Below are 24,740 nucleotides of genomic sequence, written 5' to 3' on the forward strand. Positions count from 1 at the left end.
GTTTAAGCTCTATGGATTTTCTGATAGTGATTGGGCAGGTTCTGTAGATGATATGAAGAGTACTTCGGGGTATTGTTTTTCATTAAGATCAGCTTGTTTCTCATGGTGTTCGAAGAAACAAGAAATTGTAGCTCAATCGACTGTAGAAGCTGAGTTTGTTGCGCCAACAAGTGCTGTGAATCAAGCTATTTGGTTGAGGAAGCTTCTGAATGATATGAGTTACATAATGGAGAAGGAAACGAAAGTTTCTGTTGATAACCAAGCTGCACTGGCGATCTCAAAGAATCCAGTTTTTCATGGTAAAACAAAACACTTTAATGTGAAGTATTATTATCTTAGAGAAGTACAGCAGATGGGAGAAGTAGAATTGATCTACTGTACTACAGAAGATCAGTTAGCCGATATCTTCACCAAGTCTTTTCACCAGCGCAGATTTGTATGGCTTCGAGAGAAGATTGGAGTGTCTATCAGTGCTTGATCCAAGGAGGAGTTTGTTGGTGTTGGTTTAAGGCTGATGACAATAGAGAATAAATGCTGAAGATAATGGAGATTAAATGAGTTTTAATGGTCTAAAGTTAATGGTGTCCTTTCATTTGTCTTGTTGTCTTTTCATTTCTTTTTGTTTTGTCTATTTAAGGTTCGTGATGTAATGGTTTCTAAAAACTATCTATCGAAAATCCAGAAAAAAAGCATTTGCTCAAAGATTGTTCGAGTGTTCTTAAGTTTTGGTTCGTTTCGTCCTGCAGAAGGTTGCACTACAGAAGCTAGCGTCTGCAGAAGGTTCTGTTGTTCTCTGTCTTGCTTCTGTTGTAGTTTCTGATATTGATGCAGGTTTGTTTCCGCAACGTGAAAACCTACACCTTTCCATAACTTGTATCTATGGTCACTCAGTTTGCATTGAAGAAGCCTTTCGTGTTGCATGATTAGCCATCAAGAGAAAATACTGAAAACAATAAAGAAAATGTTTTAACAGGCAAAGTATTCAAACCTCAAGATAGAGTAAGAAGAAAAAATAACAGCTTTGGAAACACCGAGTTCAGAAGTGTTATCTAATAAAATGATAGAAAAAGGTTTTTTTGCAGACAAGAATCATACAACAAGCAAAGTATATATTGATTTGTCATTTCACGGATAATTATTGAAAGCAATAAAGTAAATATTTTAACCAGGCAAAGCATACAAACCTCAAGAAAGAGGAGAGAAGAAAAAATAACAGCTCTGGAAAAAATCATCCAGCATCCAAAGCATTATCTAAAAATATGACCCTTGTTTTTCTATACCTTAAGACGCTCATGCCCCTCACCTACTGTATTGCCATTTGTCTTTTTCCGCCACAAGTGTCCATCATTACGAAAATAGCGAAGCACCCTACGGTTGAAAAGGAATAAAGAACCACCTATCAAGAAAATTCATAAAATCAATCAGACCAACCTTAAACATAGAATAATGCAAATCCTAATTAAGCACAATTTAGTAGTGTTTAATTACTATGTGGCTTTTGAGGGGGCCTCTCTGTTATCTTTAATTTCTCATGATTCTGCAGGATATACAGAACTTCTACAGGCTTCAACCATCGTATTTGAGCTTCTTGAAACAACTTAGTTATATCAAACCCTGCAAACACAAATGAGAAAAATTAGGTTAAAGTAGTTCATGCATTTCAATAAAGAGACAGACATCATATGCACATAAGATAGAGAGCAATCTAAGGCATGAAAAATTAAAAGTGTTGAGTCACACTTTGACCATGACAATGGCAAAGAAAGACAAAAGAAGGATCAGAAAGTATATCTATTAACAGCATAAAGAAAAATAAAAGAAGAATCAGAAAGTATATCCATAGATGCATATTCTCAGAGATATGCCTAATCTAGTCAAACTCAATCAGATGTTGGGGCCTACCCAATTTTGGTTTGGGTAGAAGCAAGAACAACTCTTGGCAAAAATTCTTGCTAAGCTGGAAAACTGGTTGAAATTCCAACATGGAGGAAGCTCTGAAGTGGATTCCCTATAATTGTGCACATGAATCAACCAGGATGTAGGTTGGATCTGAGAATTTCCTACTACCTATGAAGGCAAAAAAGTTGCCCATTGGTGAACTACTACTGAGGTCAAGTGAGTTGTGACGTCAGTCACTAATATGCAGTGGCACGAACTAACTTCCTCTTGGAGATGGCACAGTAAGGAATTGCTTCCTACCAAATTGTCTGATGTATATGGAAGCTGAAGTAGGTCAACACCAAGTTTTAGCCCAAGGTGGAGGTTGACAGGTTTTACATGTGTGGTGGGATTTTGAAAAGCTCAGGAGTTAAATCAAAGCAGATGAATTAAAGAGGTCAATTTTTACTATTTATTCTATTTTACGCATCGGGAGGTGTATTTGACTCTGATGACCATTACCAATACAACTGTTGAGAACATATGATTATACCCTTATCTTCACATGGCTAAGGTAGCCATAGGTTGTTTTTCTTCACTTACTTTATACCTTTAATAGGATATGTGGCTGAGTTGGTGCTAATTATCACACATCAATATTCATCATAATAATTATCCCCAAGTATTTGGAGTCAGCTACATAGATCTTATTTTCTATTGAATATATTTGTAATATTTGAATATCTTAAATTTCTTGCAACTTTGTTGACTAAAGTATTCCTTGGTATTCCTCCACCGCTTGCACCTTTAACTCTAGTCAGAACAGTACAGCTTGATTAATCATGATGAGCATGTTCATGCTAGTGTAGGTCATTCTATTTCATTTTATCATCTATGTTGAAATTACACCTACTTCTCCTTTGGTATTAGTATTTAATTTTAAATCCTTCTAATAATTTCATTAATCCATCTTAGTATTCTCATCTAGAGTGCATTAAATTTTTGGAAGTGTTAGTTTCTAATTGTTCATCACTATGATTTTTAAAATATGGCAGATTGTATCAATAGTCTTATAGAAGTTTTTTTTATGTGTTCATAAAATACTCTAGATGTTTAGTTTCATTTAAGCCATTCGTTCTTTTTACTATTAAGTATACCATCATCAATATTGTTTCATTGTAGAATAACGGACCTAACATATCAAAAACTCTATTATAGTAATTTTATTTTTATCAATCGTAGCTATTCCCTTATTTTCATATTATTGGAAATACATCTGTGTTTGATGCCTTAAAACTTTTCAGATTTTCTTTTCCCTTAAATCCAAAAATCTGGAAAGCTAAAAGAAAATAAAATAGGCATTTGTTATCTCCTTTTCTTTGAAAAAAGAAACGAAAAAACTGGGAAAAATCAAAGCAAACACAATTATACCACAATTCAAGCTTCGAGTTTAGTGTATCTGCACCCATTAATTAGAACAAATTTATATGCAAATAACAAAACTAAGTTGGTTTATCTTTTTTAATAAAAAGATAAAAGATCCACTCTGGTGCTTGATGCAAATCTACAATTACAAAAACATGATTCTTACACTCTTAGTAGTTCAAAAAGTAATAATTATATTACAGTGAAAGTTGAATATTTATTTCTCCTCCGAAATCCATCAAAATGATTGTCTACAGACTGAAACTTTTTCAAAGTCAAACAAAAAAAATGTGCAAATCATATTCCTTTCTCTATATTTCTACTTTAGTTGTCTTACTAAAAGAAATATCCTTTATAGTTAAATTAGTGAACATAAAACCAAATTGATTTCAAAAATGTTTACCATCTTAATCTCTCTAATATTCACGTTTATTCTTATAAGTTATTATTGAGAATTTTCCATTATTGTTCAATCATCTACCTAAATGTCAAATATTATTGAATAACTTAGCTAACAAATTACTTTTGTTCCTAATTTTTTCCAAATATAGTAGAAATATCACTTTAGTACAACTTCTTTAAATGTGCTAGATCTAACATTATTAACAAATCTATTATTCTATTCATACTAAATAAGGTTTAAGATTTCATTCTAAGCTGAGCATTTTGCTAGACAACAAGAATATGATACGTGCCAAGCATGCCGGTGTGTGTGTCAGAGGCATTGAGGAGGAAAAGGAAGGAGTCGCAATGCAAAATTGAGATATGCCATTACAGATGTAGAAGTTGCCAAGACCTACCAGCACTAGCATTTTAGCAAAAGAAGAAGAAGAGAAGGTTGTGGCCTATACAGAGGAGGAGGTTTGCCATCATTGTTGGTCTTAGAGGTAGTCACGAGAGTTCTGTGTGTCGCCTTGCATCTCGCTTGCTGTTGTTGATGTTAGATGTAAGCTAGGAGGTGTTGTGTCTCGCTTCACATGAAGTCTTAGCTACTGGAGAAGAAGAATATCACAAAATCTTGCCCTTTCGTTTCACCCATGAAATCTCATGTAGCTGGAGTCGGATGTTACAATTGTATAAAGCCTTGCACCTTCCTTTGTGCCTCGATTTATGTTGTGTGTCACTCGGCTAGTTTCTTTCATGCTGTTAGACAAATATTGACTAGTGGAGCATACCATATGTGACACCTTACAAACTTTTCATGTAATTTGGTCAAGCTTCCTAGCAGGTGGAAAAATCTAATCGCTAAGGTTTTGTCACTTTTAAAAGAGATCAAATGTTCCCGAGTCTTATCTTCATTTCTCTCACAAAATTTGAAGGCTCCATATATTGTTTTATATTCTCCTATACGCACTTCCCACATGTTTTACAAGTATAAATTTGAGCCATATGTATATAAGAATGATTCTATTTTGATTTCAATCATACTCAAGGAACATAAGCATTTATAACATTTGTTGTCTCATTTCCACAAATAGAACTTTAGTACAATAATTTTACTTTCAATCCTCTTCACTTTGACAATCTTAGTCTTGTTATTTTTGTTTTGAAAATACCTTTTCAATTTTTATATCTAACTTCTCTGGTTCATCATATTTTAAAGCCTATATTCTAACTATTACTTTAGCCTTTTATCCTTTCCAATAAACTTAGAAGTTTACTTTTCTCCTTATCATTGCATATACCAATACTTATTTTTCTCAAAAAGTGTTCTTACATTCTAAGTTGACATCTTAATCCTATAAACCATACACCAAATTTTTTTATCCACAATGACCCACAACAATGCAAAAACTCTTTGCTATTTTATGTCACATCTAGGCACTAATGTGATGGAGGTTAAGACCTCTCGCATCATTTACTAGTAGTTTTTTTAAGCAAAAGAATCGGGTTGGACTAGCTGATCCAATCAGTTAAACTTGAACCAGACTCAGTCGAAGAGGTGGCTCATATGCTCAGAATCTGACAGTCGTGCTCGACGACAAAGCTAGGGCATGTCAGCTTCTAAGAGTCGGGATGTCGCGCCGAAAGACATCATCACACAGCCGGTTGCCAAGCATGGCATGGTCGCATGGTCGTGCCACTGGACATGGCATGGTTGTGTCTGGTGTTAGGACTAAAAGAATTCACATATCTCCATAATGATATAATATTATCCACTTTGGGCCTAAATCCTCATGGATTTGTTTTTGGACTCTACCCCAAATACCTCATACCAATGGAAATATTTTCTATCTTATAAATTCATGATCTTTTATATGTATTTCTAATATGAGACTTTGATTGTAATCCCAGCAGTCCTCCCTTCAAACAAAGGATTACCATTATTCTTATGGTTCGGGCCTCCCCTCAAGTATCCGATCACCCTTGGCATACTCCGAGTGTCCTCTCAAGCATCTAGTCACTAATGGCATGCTCTAAGCCTCCCCTCATGCATCCGGTCATCAAGGTCACTCCTCTCCTCTATCACCACCTAAGGTTCACTCCCTTAAGATTTTCACCAAGCATCCGGTCACATTTGACCTGCTTGGACTTTTCGCTTTGAGTTCACTCCTCTAGGAGCCCCACCTCCTTCGTTGAAGGCCATCATTCCACCCACATGGCTTGATTTGAACCTGGCTTTGATACCACTTGTTAGGAAAAAAGAATTCACATATCTTACAATGGTATGATATCCACTTTGGGCCTAAGCCCTCATAAATTTGTTTTTGGGCTTTACCCAAAAAGTCTCATTCTAATGGAGATATCTTCCATCTTATAAACCCATGATTTTTTCCATTATTTTCAATGTGAGACTTTGATTGTATGCCCAACAATCCGAGTCTGGGAAAATTAGCATGCCTGTGGCACGAGCATGCCACCGGACACAACCTAATCGTGTCTGGATCTGAGCGAACGGGCACGCCTATGGCATGGGCGTGCCCAAGGGCACGACTAGGCCATGTCGTGTGCTAGAGGCGCTGAGTTGATCAGGGTTTATGGTATTACTTGGCATTTTATGTCTAAAATACCATGTATTGCTTGGGTTGTATATATAGGATCATTGAAACTCTAAACCTAATTCTAATAGAGAGTTCTTGGCCGTTTTGTGGAATAGGAATATCACTGAACCACGGTAAAACTTCTCTTCGTCTTCTCTTCTCTCTCGCTCCTTCTTCTTCAGTTTCTCCTTGTGGTTCTTTGCTATTTTTGCGGCACGATCTCAACAACTAGTATTAGAGCCAAGACATCATGTCTGGGATCTCTTCTCAGATTGTGGCAAAGAAGGGTTAAATATCTACTAGTGCAACGAGAAACAATGAAGGAACTAGGCAAAAAGAAACCAGAAGTGATGGAAAGGTTAGATTGGAAGGAACTACAGGCGAAGACAGTGACAACAATCAAGCTTTGTCTAACGGATGACATGATGTATCACGTTATGTACGAGGAATCACCGGTGGTAGTTTGATAGAAATTGGAAAGTCGACACCTGTCGAAATCATTAACGAACCAACTTTATCTTAAATAGAAATTGTTTGGGCTTAAGATGTCAGAGGGCACAAATCTGAGTTGACACATCAACGCTTTCAATCAAATTGTAAGTGATCTGAAACGGGTTGATATGAAGATCGAAGATGAAGACAAGGCGCTGATGTTGTTGATTTCTCTTCCGTCAACTCCAACGTATGAGAATCTGGTTACGACTCTGATGTGGGGAAAGGAAACTCTCAAGTTAGAGGAAGTCACAAGTGCTCTGTTGGGATTTCATCAGCAGAAGAAAGCTAGTGATGAGACATCTCAGTGAAGGTTTTGTGGTGAGGTAACTAGCAACGCGGTAGGCAAGACTCGATATGGGTAGAGCAACGATAATAAAGCCGGATCTAAATCGAGAAAGGAGATCATGTGCTAAAAGTGTGAAGTAAAGGGTTGCATCAAGAGAGATTGTCCAGAGAGAAAGAAAGCAAATGCAGGGAATAAAGATGGTTCATCGAAGTCGGCAAACATAGTGAAGGAAGAAAATTCAGAGAGCGAAGATGGTGATAGTTTCTGTTTCATCAAGTTCAGAGCAATTGACAGATTCTTGGATCCTGAATTCAACATATTCTTATCATATGACGCCTAACAAGAATTGATTTGACACTTACAGGTTGATGAATTCTTTTTCTATTCTAATAGGTAACAATGAATGTTGTAGAGTGATTGGAATAGGGAATGTCAGAATCAAGATGTTTAATGGTGTGGTCAGAACGTTGGGTGATGTTAGATATATACTAGATTTGAGGAAGAACATGCTTTCATTGGGCACATTGGATGACAGCAGTTGTTACAAATCTACGAACGGAGTAATGAAATTAGTAAAGATTCTTTGACGATGATGAAAGGACAGAAACTAGTAAGAAACGTCTACAGATTGCTAGGTGCTATAGTTGTCGGTGAAGCTACCACTATAGAATCTGAATCAGATAATAAAATACCTATGCGGCTAGGTCATATGAGTGAGCGTGGGATGCTGAAGCTTTATAAAAGAGGCTTATTGAAGGGTGGCAATGCTTGCAAACTCAACTTTTGCAAGTATTATGTTATTGATAAAGCAGAGTGTAATTCAAGATAACCACACACAAGATGGAGGGTATTCTGAACTATGTTCATACGGATCTCTCGAGATCGACCAATGTAGCATCACATGGAGGACATGTGTATTTTGTGAGTTTCATCGACAATTACTCACGGAAAGTCTGGGTGTACTTCATGTGTCACAAGCCAGCAAGTTTAAGATGTGGAAAACTGAAGCAGAGAATTAGACTAGAAGGAAACTCAAATGTTTAAGATTAGGCAATGGTACTGAGTACACAAATTCAAAGTTCCAGGAATTTTATGAGCAGCATGATATCAAGAGACACTTCACAGTTCGCAGGACATCTCAACAAACTATGTAGCGGAATGGATGAACAAGACAATAATCAAGAGAGTTCGATGTCTCATACTAAATGCAAGTAGAGTTGCCACACGGGTTGTGGCAAGGCGGGTCAGTCCATGGAGAGCCAGCCATTTGATGGGGCGGAGCGAATTGGCCAGTCATCTTGGTGGGTTGGAAAATCTCCAACCCAACCCAATCTAAGGCAGGTTGCGGATTAGACGGGCCAACCCGCGGGCCCATAAAAAATTTTAAAAAAAATTCATATCTTCAACTTTTTACTTCAGAAAGATTTCATCAATCAAATATATCCAAAAATAGATATTTTAAATATAAATGGATACAAACGAGTACACATATTTGATAAAAAGTATTATTTTTATTTCAAAATTATAACAAAGAAAGATAATAAATTGACATAAAACTTAGCCTACATGTGTTTTTCAACCCGCGGCCAACCCAAGCCCATCGCGGGCCGACCCGCGCGGGTCGCCGGCCTAAGCGGATCGGCCCATGACGAATAAAATTCCAACCCAATCCGCTTAAATTCTTTGGTGCAAGGCTTACAAAGAACTTCTGGACAGAGGCAGTAAACATGGTGTGTTTCTTGATCAATCGATCACCGAGGGCAACACTAAATGATAAATCATCAAAGGAGGTATGGATGGGAAATCCGGTTGATTACTTTAGTATGAGAATGTTTGAATGTTCGGCCTACATGCACGCTTCTAGTGAGGATTGATCAAACCAGGATGCAGTGAATTTTTTTGGGTTATCAAAAAGGAGCGAAAGGCTTCAAGCTTTGGGATCCTAAGATGACTAAGGTTGTGATGAAAGAGTCATGTTACAATGTACTCAAGAAGAAGAGAAATAAATACCAAAAAACTATAGCAAAGAGAAGAATGTTATGCAGATGGAGCCAAAAACCCATGATCTTGATGAAGCTAGCTCAAAGTACATGGAGCATTTGACTATAGCCACAAAGAGGACTAAACATACAATCAAATCACCTACTAGGTATGGTTTTGAGGACTTGGTTCCTTATGCACTTATCACTAGTAGCGGAGATCCTACTGTTGGGACCCGTTGGTCGGCTAAAAGAGGGGGTTGAATAGCTCCTGCACAAATACAAACAAAAACGAACCCTTCTCGGACTTTAAAGGAACACTTGCATTAAATAAAATAAGAAATAAACTGAAAGACTAAGGCTCGGAGGATTTACTTGGTTACAACCGGGGAGGTTGTTAATCCAAGGAAGTGAACGCGCACTAAAGATCTCCTTCGGGCGGAGAAGCCTCGTTACAACAATGAAGCACAGAAAATGAGAAGCTAAAAGGAAACTAAAGCGTGTACAAGTGTTGTTTGCAGGAATGCTTGTTGTTTTCAAGCTTCTGGACCAAGGTTGTATTTATAGCCTTGGTCGGGGCGCCTGGAAGGTTCCAGGCACCTGGAGTGGGATAGATTTTTATCCCCGACGCAACGGTCAACGTTGACGTCGATGATGATAAAAGTTGAGTTCCGAGCGCCCGGAAGCGTTCCGAGCGCCCAGACCCTCAAAGTCAACCCCATTGACTTTTGCGGTCCGGGCCTTCTGCTCCAGTGTTGTTCACCTCGGTCCAGATCTTACACTCCGACTCCGCTCACTTGGGTGATTTCGGCTAACCGAAATAAGGCTCACCCGAACTCAATTTCGGCCTTCTCCTTGAGCGGACTTCCAATCCGGCTTCTCGTCCCTCGAACGTCGTGTACGTTCTTCTTGTTCACCAGTGTATTCTTCCGCGGCACCTCGTCCCTCAGATGCACCGAGCCCATCGGCTCTCACCAGTGTCATCCTTCTCGCTAGCCGCATCTTCCGCTCGACTTCCTGTGCTCCTAAGCTCCTGCACACTTAGACATAGGGATCAAAACCAACAGGACCTAACTTAACTTGTTTGATCACATCAAAACAACCTTGGGGTTCCAACACCTACTACTTTTCAGGAGGCAGTACACAACTCAGAGAAGGACAAGTATATGAGTGCTATGGTGGAGGAGCTAGAATCTTTGTATAAGAATCAAACATGGAATCGGGTGGAATTTCTTGAAGGGAAAAGGGCTATAGGATGCAAGTGGGTATAAAAGGACGAGGAGAAGTTCAGGACTCGGCTAGTAGCAAAGAGTTACTCACATAGGAAGGGATTGACCATGATGAGATATTTTCTCTGGTGGTCAGACATACATCTATCGGGGCGGTGTTGGTTTTGGTAGCACATCATGACTTGCAATTAGACCAAATGGATGTGAAGATAGCGTTTCTTCATAGTGATTTAGAGGAGCAGATTTACATATCACAACCACAAGGTTTTAGTCATGCCCGGGCTGGAGCACTTAGTCTGAAAATTGAAAAAATCACTTTATGGGCCAAAAGTAATCTCCAAGGCAGTGGTACAAGCATTTTGACTCCTATATGTTTGAAAACGGGTACAGAAGATGTAAGTATGACTGTTGCATTTATGTGAAGTGTCTTGACGACGATTCACTTATTTTCTTGTTGCTTTATGTTGATGATATGTTAAGTATGACTGAGGTCAACAAGTTAAAGAATCTACTGAGTAAAGAATTTGACGTGAAGGATTTGAGTGCGGTCAAGAAGATTCTTAGGATGAAGATACACAAAGACAATGTCTCTGAGAGATTATAGCTATCTCAAGAAGGTGTTGGACACATTCAACATGGGAAATGTGAAATTTGTAGGTACACCTTTGGCACATCATCTCAAAATATCTCATGTATAGTGCCCAAGGACGGATAAAGAGATCCAAGACATGTCAAAGGTTCCCCGTGTCAGTGCAGTTAGTTGTTTGATGTATGTCATGGTTTGCACAAGATCTGATTTGGTGTATATGATTAGTACGGTGAGTAAGTTTCTTTCAAATCATGGTCAGGATGCAGTCAAGTGAATTTTCATGTATTTGAAGAATACTACAAATTATGGCATCGTGTTCAGCAGACAACAGAGTAATCCTTCAATTACAGGATATGTGGATAAGGACTATGCAAGGGATATGGATGACATAAGGTCTACTACAAGTATGTGTGTTACTGTAGCAGAAGGACCTATTTGTTTGAAGTCTATAATTCAACTTATAATTGTATTGTCTACTATTGAGTCAAAGTACAAGGCAATAACTGAAGCAACCAAGGAAGCGTTGTGGCTTACAGGATTAGGAAGAGAATTGAGTGTTCAACAAGGTGTAATTAAGGTGATTGTGATAGCCAGAGTGCTATCTATTTGGCAAAGAATCATGTGTATCATGTAAGGAACAAGCATATTGATATGAGGTTTTACAAGATTAAAGAGTTGATATCTTCCAATGAGATACTACTTGAGAAGGTCCATAATTCTGAAAACGTTGCAGATATATTGACAAAGCCCATTATTGCAAAGAAATTCAAGCATTGCTTGAACTTGATCCATTTCTCTAGTTGCTAGAGGGAGACAACTCGAACTCGCATTCCAGGTGGAGTTCTTCTCGAATAGTCGAATTTATCTGAAGGGGTGGATATTAGTCAAAATAGAGATTGTTGAAGAGGTGACTCATGCTCAGAATCTAACATGGTTGTGCCCGACGACATGGCGTGCATGTCAACTTCTGAGAGACGTGACGGCCCAAAAGATATCATCACACGGCTATGTTGTCGAGCACGACCTAGCCGTGCGACCAGCCACAGGAGTGCCACCGGACATGGCCTGGCCGTGTCTGGGTATGAGGGAATGGGCACACGCGTGGCACGGGCATGCCTAGGGGCACAGCTTGATCATGCCCTGTGCTGGAGGTGCCGAGTTGATTGAAATTTATGGTATTACTTGGTATTCTAGGTCTAAAATACGATATACTGCTTGGGCTATATATAGGATCATTGTAACCTTACACCTAATTCTAATAGAGAGTTCTTGTGGAGTAGGTACATCGCCGAAAGGTAAAACTTCTCTTTGTTTTCTCTCCTCTCTCGATTCTTCTTCTTCTTCTTTGGTTTCTCCTTTATGGGTTATTCACTATTGTTGTTGCGCGATCTCAACAATCTCCAATATGATTTGGAAGTAAGCTTAAATTGAATATAAATACTGAGAACTGATGAACAAATAGAATACAATAAAAAGGAAGTTGCCCCATTTGATCCTGCAAAAAAGGGATTAACACCTCATGATGCCTAATTTTTCTCATTAATATCTCACTTCATTTTTAATTAATCACATTTAAGTTTAAATTCTATATTTTCTATTAATAATTGTATAATTGCTTTTTAATCAATCAGAGTTAAGTTTGAATAACACATATAGTACTAAATTAGGAAACGTTTAAATTTATTTTATTACATATAAGTTTTCTAAATTTTGAACACATTTTATCAGAATTTTGATATTTTTGCTACTTTTTGCTAATGGCTTTTATACATATAAAAATATAAATTACGAATCACAATATTAGCTTCTTGGTTGAACGGTTCAACCAAGAAGCTCTGTGCACTTCTATTAGTAGTGCTTGATTTTAGTTCCATTATTTTCTACTGTGACTGTGTTTATGTTTAGCGGCATAAAGAGAGAAGTATATAGACAGACACTGCTGTCTTATCAAAGGGAATTGTCACGTAGATTCAAAAAAGTTAATGAAAGGAGACGAACACGAGGCATATCAAGAATATTCCATAAAGTATATAACTTTTCTTTTTCTTTCCTTCACCGTTATCATCCACATCAACCTATACAGACTCTCTTTTTATCCCAACAAAAAGCGAATTCTGTACGAGATCACTCCGCCAAAAAACAAAAAAAAACAAAAAAACCCTTTTTTCTTCAGAAGAATCATTGTACAAAAAATGGAGAGAAAAGAAAAAAAAATTACAAGAAAAGGGGATCGAAAGCCTAAGTCGAACATACCTTGCTGCATCATATCGAACCTCCGCGCGGCGGCTCCTCGAGCAAAAATAGGATCGAAGTAGCTCAAGCCCTAGGGAAGACACCGGAAGAGGTACGGTCAAAAGCGGAATCTTCCAGTCCAGGTACAGAGAAAGGAAACCGAGTATTACAAAAAAATAGGCATGGCATCTGCCGCCGCGCTCTCTGATCCACACGTTTAGCACATGGAGTTGAAGGAGGAAAGAGGAAGCCACCAAGAAGACGGCCAGGGCGAGATCAGCAAGAACACCGACCAACGCTCGCTGCCATGACGTTATGCTCTGCTCTACTCTAGCTCTACTCTAGAGAAACTACTTCCTTTCCCTTTCTGAGTCCGTTACCTTTTGCTTTATATTTTCCTCCCTGAATCTTTTATAAATTACCAAATATTTGTTGTGAACGCTCATGGCCGGTCCCCACCCGGCCACCCCTCTATTAGATGACATACGACACAACTATGTTATTTAATACTATTCTCATTGTTTTCTGATCTCCCGTTTAAATTGGACGGATAGCAATTATAATTTTATAATTATTATAATATTAATTTTGTTAAGACAAATTGATCTGAGCCGCCAATAATAATTTAAATGATATTTTTTTATTACCTGGCATAAATTAATTATCACATCATAAATTAAAATCAAGACGGTCCACGTTAGGGCTTAAGTCTCGGCCGCGCTCGAGCGGGAAGTGGTTCATCTGAGTGAATCAATGACTAGTCAACCAGGGGCGGCAAAAGAGCAAGTTGAGCGGGCCAGAAGCTCGAGCCGGACAGGCCGATCGGAAGGATCATTATCCAGTCGGGCATCTGAGTGAACCAGTAACTGGTCAACCACGGTAGTAAAAAAATAAGCTGAGCGGGCCAGAAGCCCGAACCGAGCGTATATCATTGGCATTATACACCTAATGAACCAATATAATAATAAAAGAGGAAAAGACAGGTAATTAATAGGGGAAGATGAAGATAAAAAAAATACTCCATCTATCATTAAATAAGAAGCAGTCAAGACAAAGATAGCGTATATATTGGCATTATACACCTAATGAACCGATACAATAATAAAAGAGGAAAAGACAAGTAATTAATAGGGGAAGAAAAAGATAATAAAGAGCACTCCATCTATCATTAAATAAGAAACAGTCAAGATAAAGATGTCTTCCGTAATTAATATCATTAAGTCAGGGAAGATAGAGAGCCACCGAGAAAGGTATAAAAGAGTATGTCAAGTACGAAGAAAGGCAATATAGATCTTTGTCCCTAATACTTTCACTATTTTCTTTTTTTGTTTCTAACTTAAATGTCGGAGGGCTAACGTCAGGAACCCCTTCCCTGATTTTGATTTTTATTTTGTAGAAAAGAGCGAGGTTTTCATCCCGTCAGCGGAAATGTCGCCTCTTCGGCTTTCCAGATTCGCGCCTTCGGACATAATTAGATATTATACATCTGTTATTCAATCCGAATCAAAAGTTAATGTCTCTCAAAATTTAGGATTAAACATTACAGGTACAATTTCATAACCGCTAGAATTCTAAACTTTAAATTTTAAAAAGTCATAACTTTTAACTTGAGTTGAATCATAAGGCATATGATATATCAAATCAAAATTTATTTAAAAATCTATAGTTCATTATAAGGTAGAACCCATAACGACCAGCTTTTAATTTAAAAAATATCATTTAAATTTTTTTTAGAATCTTTGAACAATTTTAGTCAATTTTTTTTTACGTTATAACAACCATAAATATAAATCTTACAACTGTATAATAATTTAGTTATAGTATTTATGAAATCATAACTGCTTATTTAGATGGGATATTTTTTTATTAAAAACAATAAAATAATATATTATTCAAAAACGAACCTCTTTCGACTTTGTCCCTAATTAATTTACAGAAAGTACCAAATCATTATGTAAAATTTTCCAAATAATTGAATGACGCCCTCCAATTTTAAATTATCAATTCACATATTAATTATTTTAAAATAATCTGTCTCCTCTTATCTATCTTTCTCCATCTAATAGGGACCACTCATATACTAAGTCATAAAATTCGGTCCAATCTTATCTTTGCAATGGATTAACTTGAGATTCAACTGTCAGATGCATCCATCCAACGTCATTTCATAATCAACTCTCGCAATTTTCACAATTATGCTCGGTTGCAATTTCGCAATCGCCTCTTGTTCAAACGATTCGATAATTTTAAAAATAAATCCTATAATTTGAGTATATGTGGCTTAAGATTTAGTAAATTATTGAATGATTTATATTTCATTTTCAAAATAGAAACAAATTTTCATGATTACATCGAATGTTTAACGATTTATCAAAAAGATCCTTTATAATTAAAATTAATTTAAAATATTGATATAATTATTTGTTTCACTAAAAGTATTGGAAAATATAAAATCAAAATGCCATTTTTAAAAATATATGTTAGTTTTAATCGTGAGACGTCCTATATTAATTTTTATCAAAAAACCTTCATCCCATATAAAATAATACAATTATCTTTCAATATCGTTCCTATTATTATCTTATCTATATTTTTCACATAAATGATCATAAATCAATATTGTAGTAGCTACCAAATCATAATTACTAAATAGATTATAACAATTACAGTTTCATAACTACTATAATTATACCATTAGTAATTTACTATTTATAGTTGTGATAGTTATTATTTTGTAACTGCTATAATATATATATGATAAAATAAAAATAATAATTTGATAAAGAGGAATAAAATTGTTTGAAGAATTAAAGATTTTATTTTGAAATTTAGTTTATTAAATCATTTATACCTAGGGTATTTGAAGGTTCATAATGGTTAAAAAAAATCATTAAAAGCAAAATGATTTTTAAAATTAGCTTTCACCTTGAGAATGAGAAAATCTAACAAATTTTAATTAAGACTAGTTATCGCACGCACATATTGCATATGTAATATAATGTATAACTATACATAAATGAGTATGATAGACATATAAATTAAATTTGATAAGGATGTGTCAAGTATATATAGTAGTGTAATATAAGAGCGATGCTTAAGAACCTAAGCAACAAGTTACTATAACATACTCTCCCTTATAAAAAAAAATTAATTTAATTTTTTAGATTAGATATTAAATTAATAAGAACAACTACTATACTTGATCTTAGCCAAAAGATCGAAAAAGATATACTTTTTAATTTCACCAACTCAAGATATTTATAGAAAATTTTTTCGCTCACGGTATTATCAATCTTAAGATATGAAACTAAGTTCCTAGGGCGTAGCACAGCTGGAGGCGCATGGTTTCGTGACCAAGAGGTCCAGGGTTCAATCCTCGCGGTATCATTGTCTGGGGTTAACGTCCCGGCTATGCGCTTTCAGTTGTATACCTGCATTTACTTCTCTCTATATTCGTAGGATCTGTTCTAGGGGAGCCGCTTTTTAAAATGTGAAACTAAAGATAATCATAATAATGTATATTTTTTATATAAAAAATAGCTAATAAAAAGTATTAATAAATCTTATATTTATCTCAGTATCAAAAGAAAAAAACAATATTAATTTAATTTAATTTTAGGATTCACTAAAATTAATTATTAAAAAGCTAAAATTCTTATAAAAAAACTTAAACTCTATTAAATAGTAAGATGACTAAATTTTAATAATGGTTAAGTTCAAATAGTTTGTATCTATTATGTGTAACCATTAAAATTCTAAATTTTGACCGGTATGAGTTTTTTTAAGTAAAATATATTTTTTTATTTACGTAAAAGAAGTATTTTTGTGTTAATTTTAAATTATAAAGGTTGTATTTGATAAATTGCTCGATTTCGAATGTTGAATGATTTGTCTAATCATAAGTTTTATTGTCGAAAGATTGTTCGTAGGAAGGAGAGATGGTTGGCCTCCCCTGACAGGGACGGGAACGGCCTTAGTGCTTTCCTGTTAACACATGCGGTTAAAGCTACCCAGTTATGTGAATGTTTATCAAATTTTATTCCGGGGACGAATTGCTAGAGGTACGGGAGAATTATTTTTTACCATCATAAACTTTATTACCGAAAGAGTGGCTACATTTATCTAGTATTTTTTTTTATTACTAGTCATCGTACATGCGTATAGTATACTTTATTCTATAAAAATTTGACATAATTTACCCATAAATTAGATTTCTCAATTGATGCGACTATATAAGAAGATCTATCTAGTACGAGGTCAACTGCTAAGGTGGAGGTCAATGTCAAGATAGTCAATGTCAAAATGTCAAAGGATCGAACGGAGGACGATTGCTACGGCCGATCGGGTTAGGCCCAAGCCCGACCGGCGGGAGACATGCCCGAACGGATCACCTGTCCAACTTGGGATAATATGACAAGATAGACGCTCAATATGGTGCAACAGAACGTCAAGAAAATCGGAGAACTTGTCCGAACGTGGAGGTCACGTTATTACAATCACCGCAGGGAAGAGCAGCTGAGGCCGAAAGAGCGAAGGAATTCCGACCGAGCGGCTACCTCGCTCGACCAAGCAAAGGGTCCATTGTCGTATATCTCGATATCCTTTTGGGACCTAGTACCGCTGATACGAGGCATGATCGTACGGCGAAAACTTCTATTGTCTTGTTAGGGATATGTATGTCTTATTAAGGTATGACATCAGAGGTACTTTCCTAACAGACTCTTTCATGGGACAATTGGACAACATGCGCATGCCTCGAGGAGTGTGTATGTTTAGAGCCGTCAATTTGGGTTAGGCTCGTCGGGTTGGCCCGCCCCGCCAAACCAATTAAGCGGGTTGGGTTGAAATTTTATCAACCCAAGTCCGTTGTGGGCCGACCCGCCTAGGCCCGCGACCCGCGCGAGTCGGCCCGGGATGGGCTTAGGTTGACCCGCGGGTTGAGAAACACATGTAAGCAGTTTATATCAGTAGTCAATGCTGCAACTGCGAGAATACCAGGGGTTAAATTATAGCATTTCATTATCTTCTTCGTTGAGAGGAATACTAATTAGGAAAAGCCCATACTTGTGAAGTTGAGTGTGATAGACAAAAGTTACAGAAATATATATGCACACAAAGTCGATTAATCTTAAAAGTAGATGACCTTCATAATTGATTCGTTTATGGGATAAATCTGAAACATACATTATGCACAATGAAGAGCTTGGTGTGTGTACCCAAATTAGATGGCCTTCTTAAAAGTAGATGACATTCTTATTTGATTCGTTTACACACGCACAACCAAGGTACCACTGATCTAAACTGCTCGATGCACAGCCAGGAGTCCTAATTACTATTCCTCTTCGTTGCATAATTTTATTGCAGTTTATTATCTTTCTTTGTTATAATTTTAAAATAAAAATAGTACTTTTGACCCAACATAAGTACTTATTTATGTCCATTTATATTTAAAATACTTGTTTATTAATACATTTGATTGATAAAATATTTCCGAAGTAAAACATTGAAGATATGAACTATTTTTTTTTATTTTTTATTTTAAATTTGATAGACCCGCGGGTTGGCCCGCCAAACCCGCGACCTGCCTTGGATTGAGTTGGGTTGGAAATTTCCCAACCCGCCAAGTTGACGGCCCGCCCCACCCCACCCCGCCAAATGGTGGGCCAGCCACGGGCCGACCCGCCCCGCCATGGGTTGGCCCGTTTGACAGCTCTATGTATGTTATTCACCATTTGCCCTTATGTTACTGTTGCTCCGCTTTCCTTCTACACTTCCGGTGACTGACACGAGCGTCGGAGGGCTAACGTCGGGGACCCCTTCCCTAACTCGGCACTAACATTACTTGTGTTGCAGAGCGAAACGAGGTTTACAACCAATCAACGAACCCACCACATCTCCAACTTTCCACCTTCTCACTTTCGGACAAGAGCACAAATAAAAAAACCACATCTATAATATTCTAAATTCATACATAGCAGGTAAAACTAAATCCGAAACAATCATATTATATAACGAGAATGTCTTATATCATACAAAGAATCAATAAAATTAAGGACGGAGCTAGATATTTTATCAAGAGGGAGGTGGAGTCAACTAGGTGTCAAGGGAGGAGCAGAGTCAACTAGGCACTAAATCACTCTTATAAACAAAATTTAAGGGAATGGTAGGATCAATTAAGTACTAAACCTCTCTTTAAAAAAATTAAGGGTGGTCATCAATATTAAATGAGATACGGAGATAGATATTAAGTCGAGAATTGAGACGACGAGAATAAGTTATACAAATAGCATACCTCAAGTTATGCTAGAATAATCGATATAATAAATTAATACATGAAAAAGATAAAAAAAATTAAAATTATTAATAAGTCCTTAAATTATTTTGGAGGGGAAAACTAAGAAAAAGATATTAAGTTAACATAATTTCGAAATTCACCTAATATGATTATTAAAAATACATGTTCTCAATTAAATACTCAAATGATGTGACAAGTCATATATTTGTAAGTACTAAAATCTCCTATCATATTATAAAAATATTTAGATACTTAATCCCTTGACAATATATATTATAAAAACATCAATATATTTAGATACACAATTATATAAAGAAATTAGTTTCCTAACTCAAATATAAATACATCAATTTTATTCATGATAGTAAAAGACTATACTCATCTCATCTCATCTCAAGTGCCCCTTATAATCTATCTCTAAATTATATTAAGAAAAATAAATTATGAATTTATAGTCACAACCAAATAACTAAAAGGTGAGAGGATAAATCAATTTTATTCATAAAGATTTATTTATAATCCTAAATCAACATCAAACGTCCTATTTATTTAGGACCAATTATTTGAATATTCACGATAGTAAAAAGAGGGGCAGATTCTTTAAGCAATAAAAATTCAAATTTCACCATGGATATATTACACTTGAAAAATTTAAAAAATTTATGACGTTAAGCTATCTGTTAGGATCCATCTACGCTTCCGATTTATCTGGGTAGCTAGAAGAAAAATTTTATAAGATGAATTCATCATCTCTAAAATTAATCAAATGATAAAAATTGGATACCTAAATTATCAATAAAATATAATAAACATAATATGATTTCTTTAAGAGTGTCAAATAGAGATTTATATTATTTTGAAAATTTTATAAATTAAAAATTAAGTAGGGGATTGCCAATAATAAGTTTTGTATTAAAATTATAATTTATTTTAAAAAAAATAAATTTAAAGTTTTTTTTTTGAACGAATTGGATATCTAAAAATAGAGCATAGATCTCCTGGACCATTTTTTATGATCTAGGGGATGTGTCATTCGTATTTGCGATCGGATCGTTGTTGCGATCCGACCGCAAATTGTTACGATCCCTTTTTGGGTTCATCGTCCCCGTCAGATTATAGTTTTTATTCGGAGCAGACGTCCGGAGGCCTCCGGTGGTGGATAAGTGGCCAGGTTACTGGGTGTCGAGCGAGGGTGTCCTCCGGTCACCCGCTCCGAACAAAAATTATAACCTGATAGGGACGATGAACTCAGGAAGGGATCGTAACCATTTGAGATTGGATAACGATCACGATTCAACTGTAAATGTGAGTGACACATCTCCTGGATCACAAAAAGTGATCTAGGAGATCCTGCCTCCTAAAAATAATAAAATAGGTAATTTTTATATATATAATTTAGATATTTAAATTTCCTCCAACTAATCTTAAAAGTAAATGACATTCTTTCTAGATTCATTTACCGGATAAATCCACAACATATGCATATTTAAAAGATCAACCTCTATATGTGATTTCAATTGTGTATCTATATTTATCTCCCTTTATATCTATGAGACTGGCTCTAGAGGGTTGTTAATGTGACGGTTCCATTTTTTTTTTTTTTAGGATCAACCTCTAAAATATTAATTGTTATTAAAATTCGAATTATAATCCTCTCATTTATTTCCCTAATTGCTTATCACTCTATCTCACCGTTCTCACTCGTGACATAACAATGCTATATACAAAAATTAATTGATGTTATTTGATAGCAAAATATGTGGGTCCATATTAAAAATTAAAATGAAATAAATAACAAAAAAAAATATATTTAATATATTTAACTGGAAGATGATCATACATTTTGTTATCCATTGTTATTTTAAACGTATTCTTGTTCGACACGTTAACTTGATTATCGGTAATTTATGATAAGTAGATATTTAAATTTACCATGCTACTTTAATATTTATCAAAGAACACACTTTTTTAAGTGTATTTCCTATTTTACCATCCTGACAATTTGACTTTTTCAACTGTTTTCTTTTTTTTTTCACTATATTTCTCTCTCTTTTCTTTTTTTATCAACAGAATATATGGACAACATTAGTCAATTTTTTCATAATATTTTAATACATTTGAAGAAGTAAAAATAAACAACGAATAGCATATCTGAACTCCTTGCAATTTCAGAAATCCACTGGAACTAAAATGAGTGCAATCGGAGCTCTCTAGGTCGATCAGTGGTATTCAAATATGGTGTCAAATTACAAGGAGTTCTATAGATTTCTAAAATTACAAGGAGTTCAAATATGGTGTCCATTATTTATTTTGGCTTTTCGTAGATGTTAATGTGCAAAATCAAAGAATCAGCAAAAAAAACTCACGTTGGGTCTGATATGTAATCATATCAGAAAAGGTACATTGAGTATTACCGAGTCACATATAAACCACGACTATCAGAAAAGGCTGTTGAATTTTTACAATATGGAAGTTGGGCCTGATATGGAATCATATCAGATCCACGTTGGGCCTGATATGATTCCATATCAGGCCCAACGTGTAGTTTTTTGATGATTCTTTGATTTTGCATGTTAACAGCTATGAAAAGTCGAAATAAATAAGAGACATCATATTTGAACTCCTTGCAATATCAGAAATCCATAGGAACTGAAATGAGTTCAATCCGAGCTCTCTAGGTCCATTAGTGGGTTTTGACCAAAACTCACTGATGGACTTAGAGAGCTCCGATTGAATCCATTTCAGTTCCTATGGATTTCTGATGTTGCAAGGAGTTCAAATATAGTGTCCATTATTTATTTTGTCTTTTAATAGATATTAATATATAAAATCAAAGAATCGATAAAAAAGCCCACGTTGGACCTGATATGGACTCATATCAAGCCCAACGTGGGCCTGATATGATTCCATATCAGGCCCAACGTGGACTTTTTTGTTGATTCTTTGATTTTGCACTTTAATATCTATGAAAAGCCAAAATAAATAATGAACATCATATTTGAACTCCTTGTAATTTTAGAAAACCATAGAAACTGAAATGGGTGCAATCGGAGCTCTCTAGGTCTATTAGTGGGTTTTGACCGAAACCCACTGATCGACCTAGAGAGCTCCGATTGCACTCATTTTAGTTCCAGTGGATTTCTGAAATTGCAAGGAGTTTAAATATGCTATTTATTGTTTATTTTTCCTTCTTCAAATGTATTAAAATGTTATGAAAAAATTGACTAATGTTGTCCATATGTTCTGCTGATAAAAAAAGAGAAGAGAGAGAAATATAGTGAAGAAAAAAAAACGGTAGAAAAAGTCAAATTGTGAAAAGGGTAAAATAGGAAATGCACTTTAAAAAAATGTGTTCTTTGATAAATACCAAAGTAACATATGCCTTTTGGTAAATTTGAATCTCTACCTACGCCTTTTGGTAAATTACCGTTTGATTATATATATATATATATATATATATATATATATATATATATATATATATATATATATATATATATATATATATATATATATATATATATGAAAATATTCTGTGAACTGCCACTCCATCCAGCGGACCCGACGCCTAGATTGATCTCAATTGTGACATAACAATGCTATATACAAAAATTGATGTCATTTGATAGCAAAATATGTGGATCCATATTAAAAATTAAAAGGAAATAAATAACTATATATATATATATATATATATATATATATATATATGGCGGAAGGTCAACGACACGTGGAGGTCAAAGGTCAAGAGATTCAACCGTGAGACCCGACCGACCGGACTGAGAGGGTCGATCGGTCACCCGACCGACCGGAATGAGATGGCCGACCGGCCAGGAATCCCCCGAGCCGAATAAAAGACAACCCGACTAGGGGTCGGGTTTCTGAGGCTCAAGGTAAAAAGGTTTCAGGGCCGAGCGGGTTATCCGTTCGGTCGGGGCACAAGGCAACGAAGACAGGCAGGAGTAATCTCATCCGAGCATACGACCGAGGCGGAAGTGATATGCCCGCCGAGCGGCCGAACCGCTCGGCCCTGGAATAGACAGGAAGCGCAAGAGGACAAAGGAGACAGGGGATAACATCATACTCGAGACGTCTGCCGCCGACAGGCAGCAGAGTTAGCGGCCGAGCCGTACACAGGATCATACGGTGGAAGCTTCCACCGTCACATCCGGGATATGCTCGGACGATTGCGGAATGGCGCCAGAGGTACTTTTCTGACAGAGACTCGTTAAGGTATGTTTGGAGAAGCGTGCGCGCATAGAGAAGCGTGCCCGCACCTCCCCGAGGTTCTATATAAGGACCCCCAGACGTCGACGAAGGGAGGCACAATTCTCATTGTAGCCACAGTTACGCTGCCACTCTCATTTTTCGTTGTCTGACTTGAGCGTCGGAGGGTCGTCGCCGGGAAACCCTTCCCGGCTCGATTTCTTTGCAGGTTCACCGGAGATCTACACCACCAGCCGGCGACAGCGGAGCGTGCCACGTCCCCAGCGTCTGTCGACTCAGCGCTCGGACAGGATCAAATTGGCGCCGTCTGTGGGAACGCACCTGAATCCGAGCCTAGAAGATGGAAGAAGCTGGACGTCAACTTCTGGTAACGCTCTCTCCTGAGGAGCTTGAAGCGCTCATCAAAGCGTGAGCAGCAAAAATCGTGGAGCAGCAGCAGAAAGCTCAGGCCGAGCGGGCAGCGCAGCAGGCGACATCAGCATCGGTGGACCGAGCGTCACCCGAAGAGCGGCCGGAGCAGCTCTCAATATGGGGGCAAAATAAGGGACCGACCGACACCCAGATAGGGGCGCCGCCCGCCCCGATACCTTTTCATAGGGCTTTGTTCCAGATGCCCTCGGAGGTCGCGCAAGCTAATCAGGACAAAAGATCTTCATCAGACGAAGCACCCGTCCAGGACGGCAGAAAAGGAAAAACGCCCCGAATGGACGCGTCACCCGAGTGGATCAATCGGCAATTCTCAGATGTCATCCTGCATGATCCACTGCCGAAGAATTATGTGCCCCCTGCGATCGGGGAATACAACGGGACAACCGACCCAGACGACTATCTGGGTAAGTTCGACAGCACTGCCACTCTGCATCAATACACAGATGGTGTGAAGTGCCGAGTGTTCCTCACCACCCTCTCGGGATCGGCGCATCGGTGGTTCCGGAGGCTGCCGGACGGATCTATCATTAGTTTCAAAGAATTCCGAACGGCATTCCTCCATCATTTTGCGAGCAACAGGCGCCACCAGAAGACCAACGTCAATCTGTTCGCCATCAAGCAAGGCTCGAGGGAGTCGCTCCGAGCCTACATCCAACGCTTCAACCAGGTGGCCATGGGCATTCCAACGGTCACCT

At 37.0% G+C, this 24,740-nt stretch overlaps 1 protein-coding gene, 1 non-coding gene and 1 pseudogene across 4 annotated transcripts in view; 1 reads left to right on the forward strand and 2 right to left on the reverse strand.

Annotated features, from left to right (window-relative positions):
- Window positions 1-13,458, reverse strand: part of LOC121985851 (calmodulin-binding transcription activator 4-like) — a 58,809-nt gene extending 45,351 nt beyond the window's left edge. Inside the window, exons 1-4 of one of the 3 annotated variants that reach the window (XM_042539534.1) lie at window positions 13,265-13,458; window positions 13,116-13,185; window positions 1,489-1,614; window positions 1,281-1,396 (exon numbers count right to left, since the gene is read on the reverse strand). In XM_042539534.1, the coding sequence (XP_042395468.1) occupies window positions 1,281-1,396; window positions 1,489-1,614; window positions 13,116-13,128 (255 nt within the window). In that variant the 5' untranslated portion in view covers window positions 13,129-13,185; window positions 13,265-13,458. Of the gene's footprint in view, window positions 1-1,280; window positions 1,397-1,488; window positions 1,617-13,115 lie in introns of those variants that run through there. The other 2 variants (XM_042539535.1, XM_042539537.1) reach the window with 2 other exon arrangements.
- Window positions 13,459-16,142: 2,684 nt separating this feature from the next.
- LOC121988007 lies at window positions 16,143-16,324 on the reverse strand (annotated as a pseudogene).
- A 689-nt stretch (window positions 16,325-17,013) lies between these two features.
- LOC121988233 lies at window positions 17,014-17,135 on the forward strand. The gene has a single exon (XR_006113968.1). It is a non-coding gene; the product is annotated as a U6atac minor spliceosomal RNA (small nuclear RNA).
- The last annotated feature ends 7,605 nt before the right edge of the window (window positions 17,136-24,740 follow it).

The sequence above is a fragment of the Zingiber officinale genome, chromosome 5B, assembly GCF_018446385.1.
Source record: "Zingiber officinale cultivar Zhangliang chromosome 5B, Zo_v1.1, whole genome shotgun sequence".
NCBI lineage: Eukaryota > Viridiplantae > Streptophyta > Magnoliopsida > Zingiberales > Zingiberaceae > Zingiber > Zingiber officinale.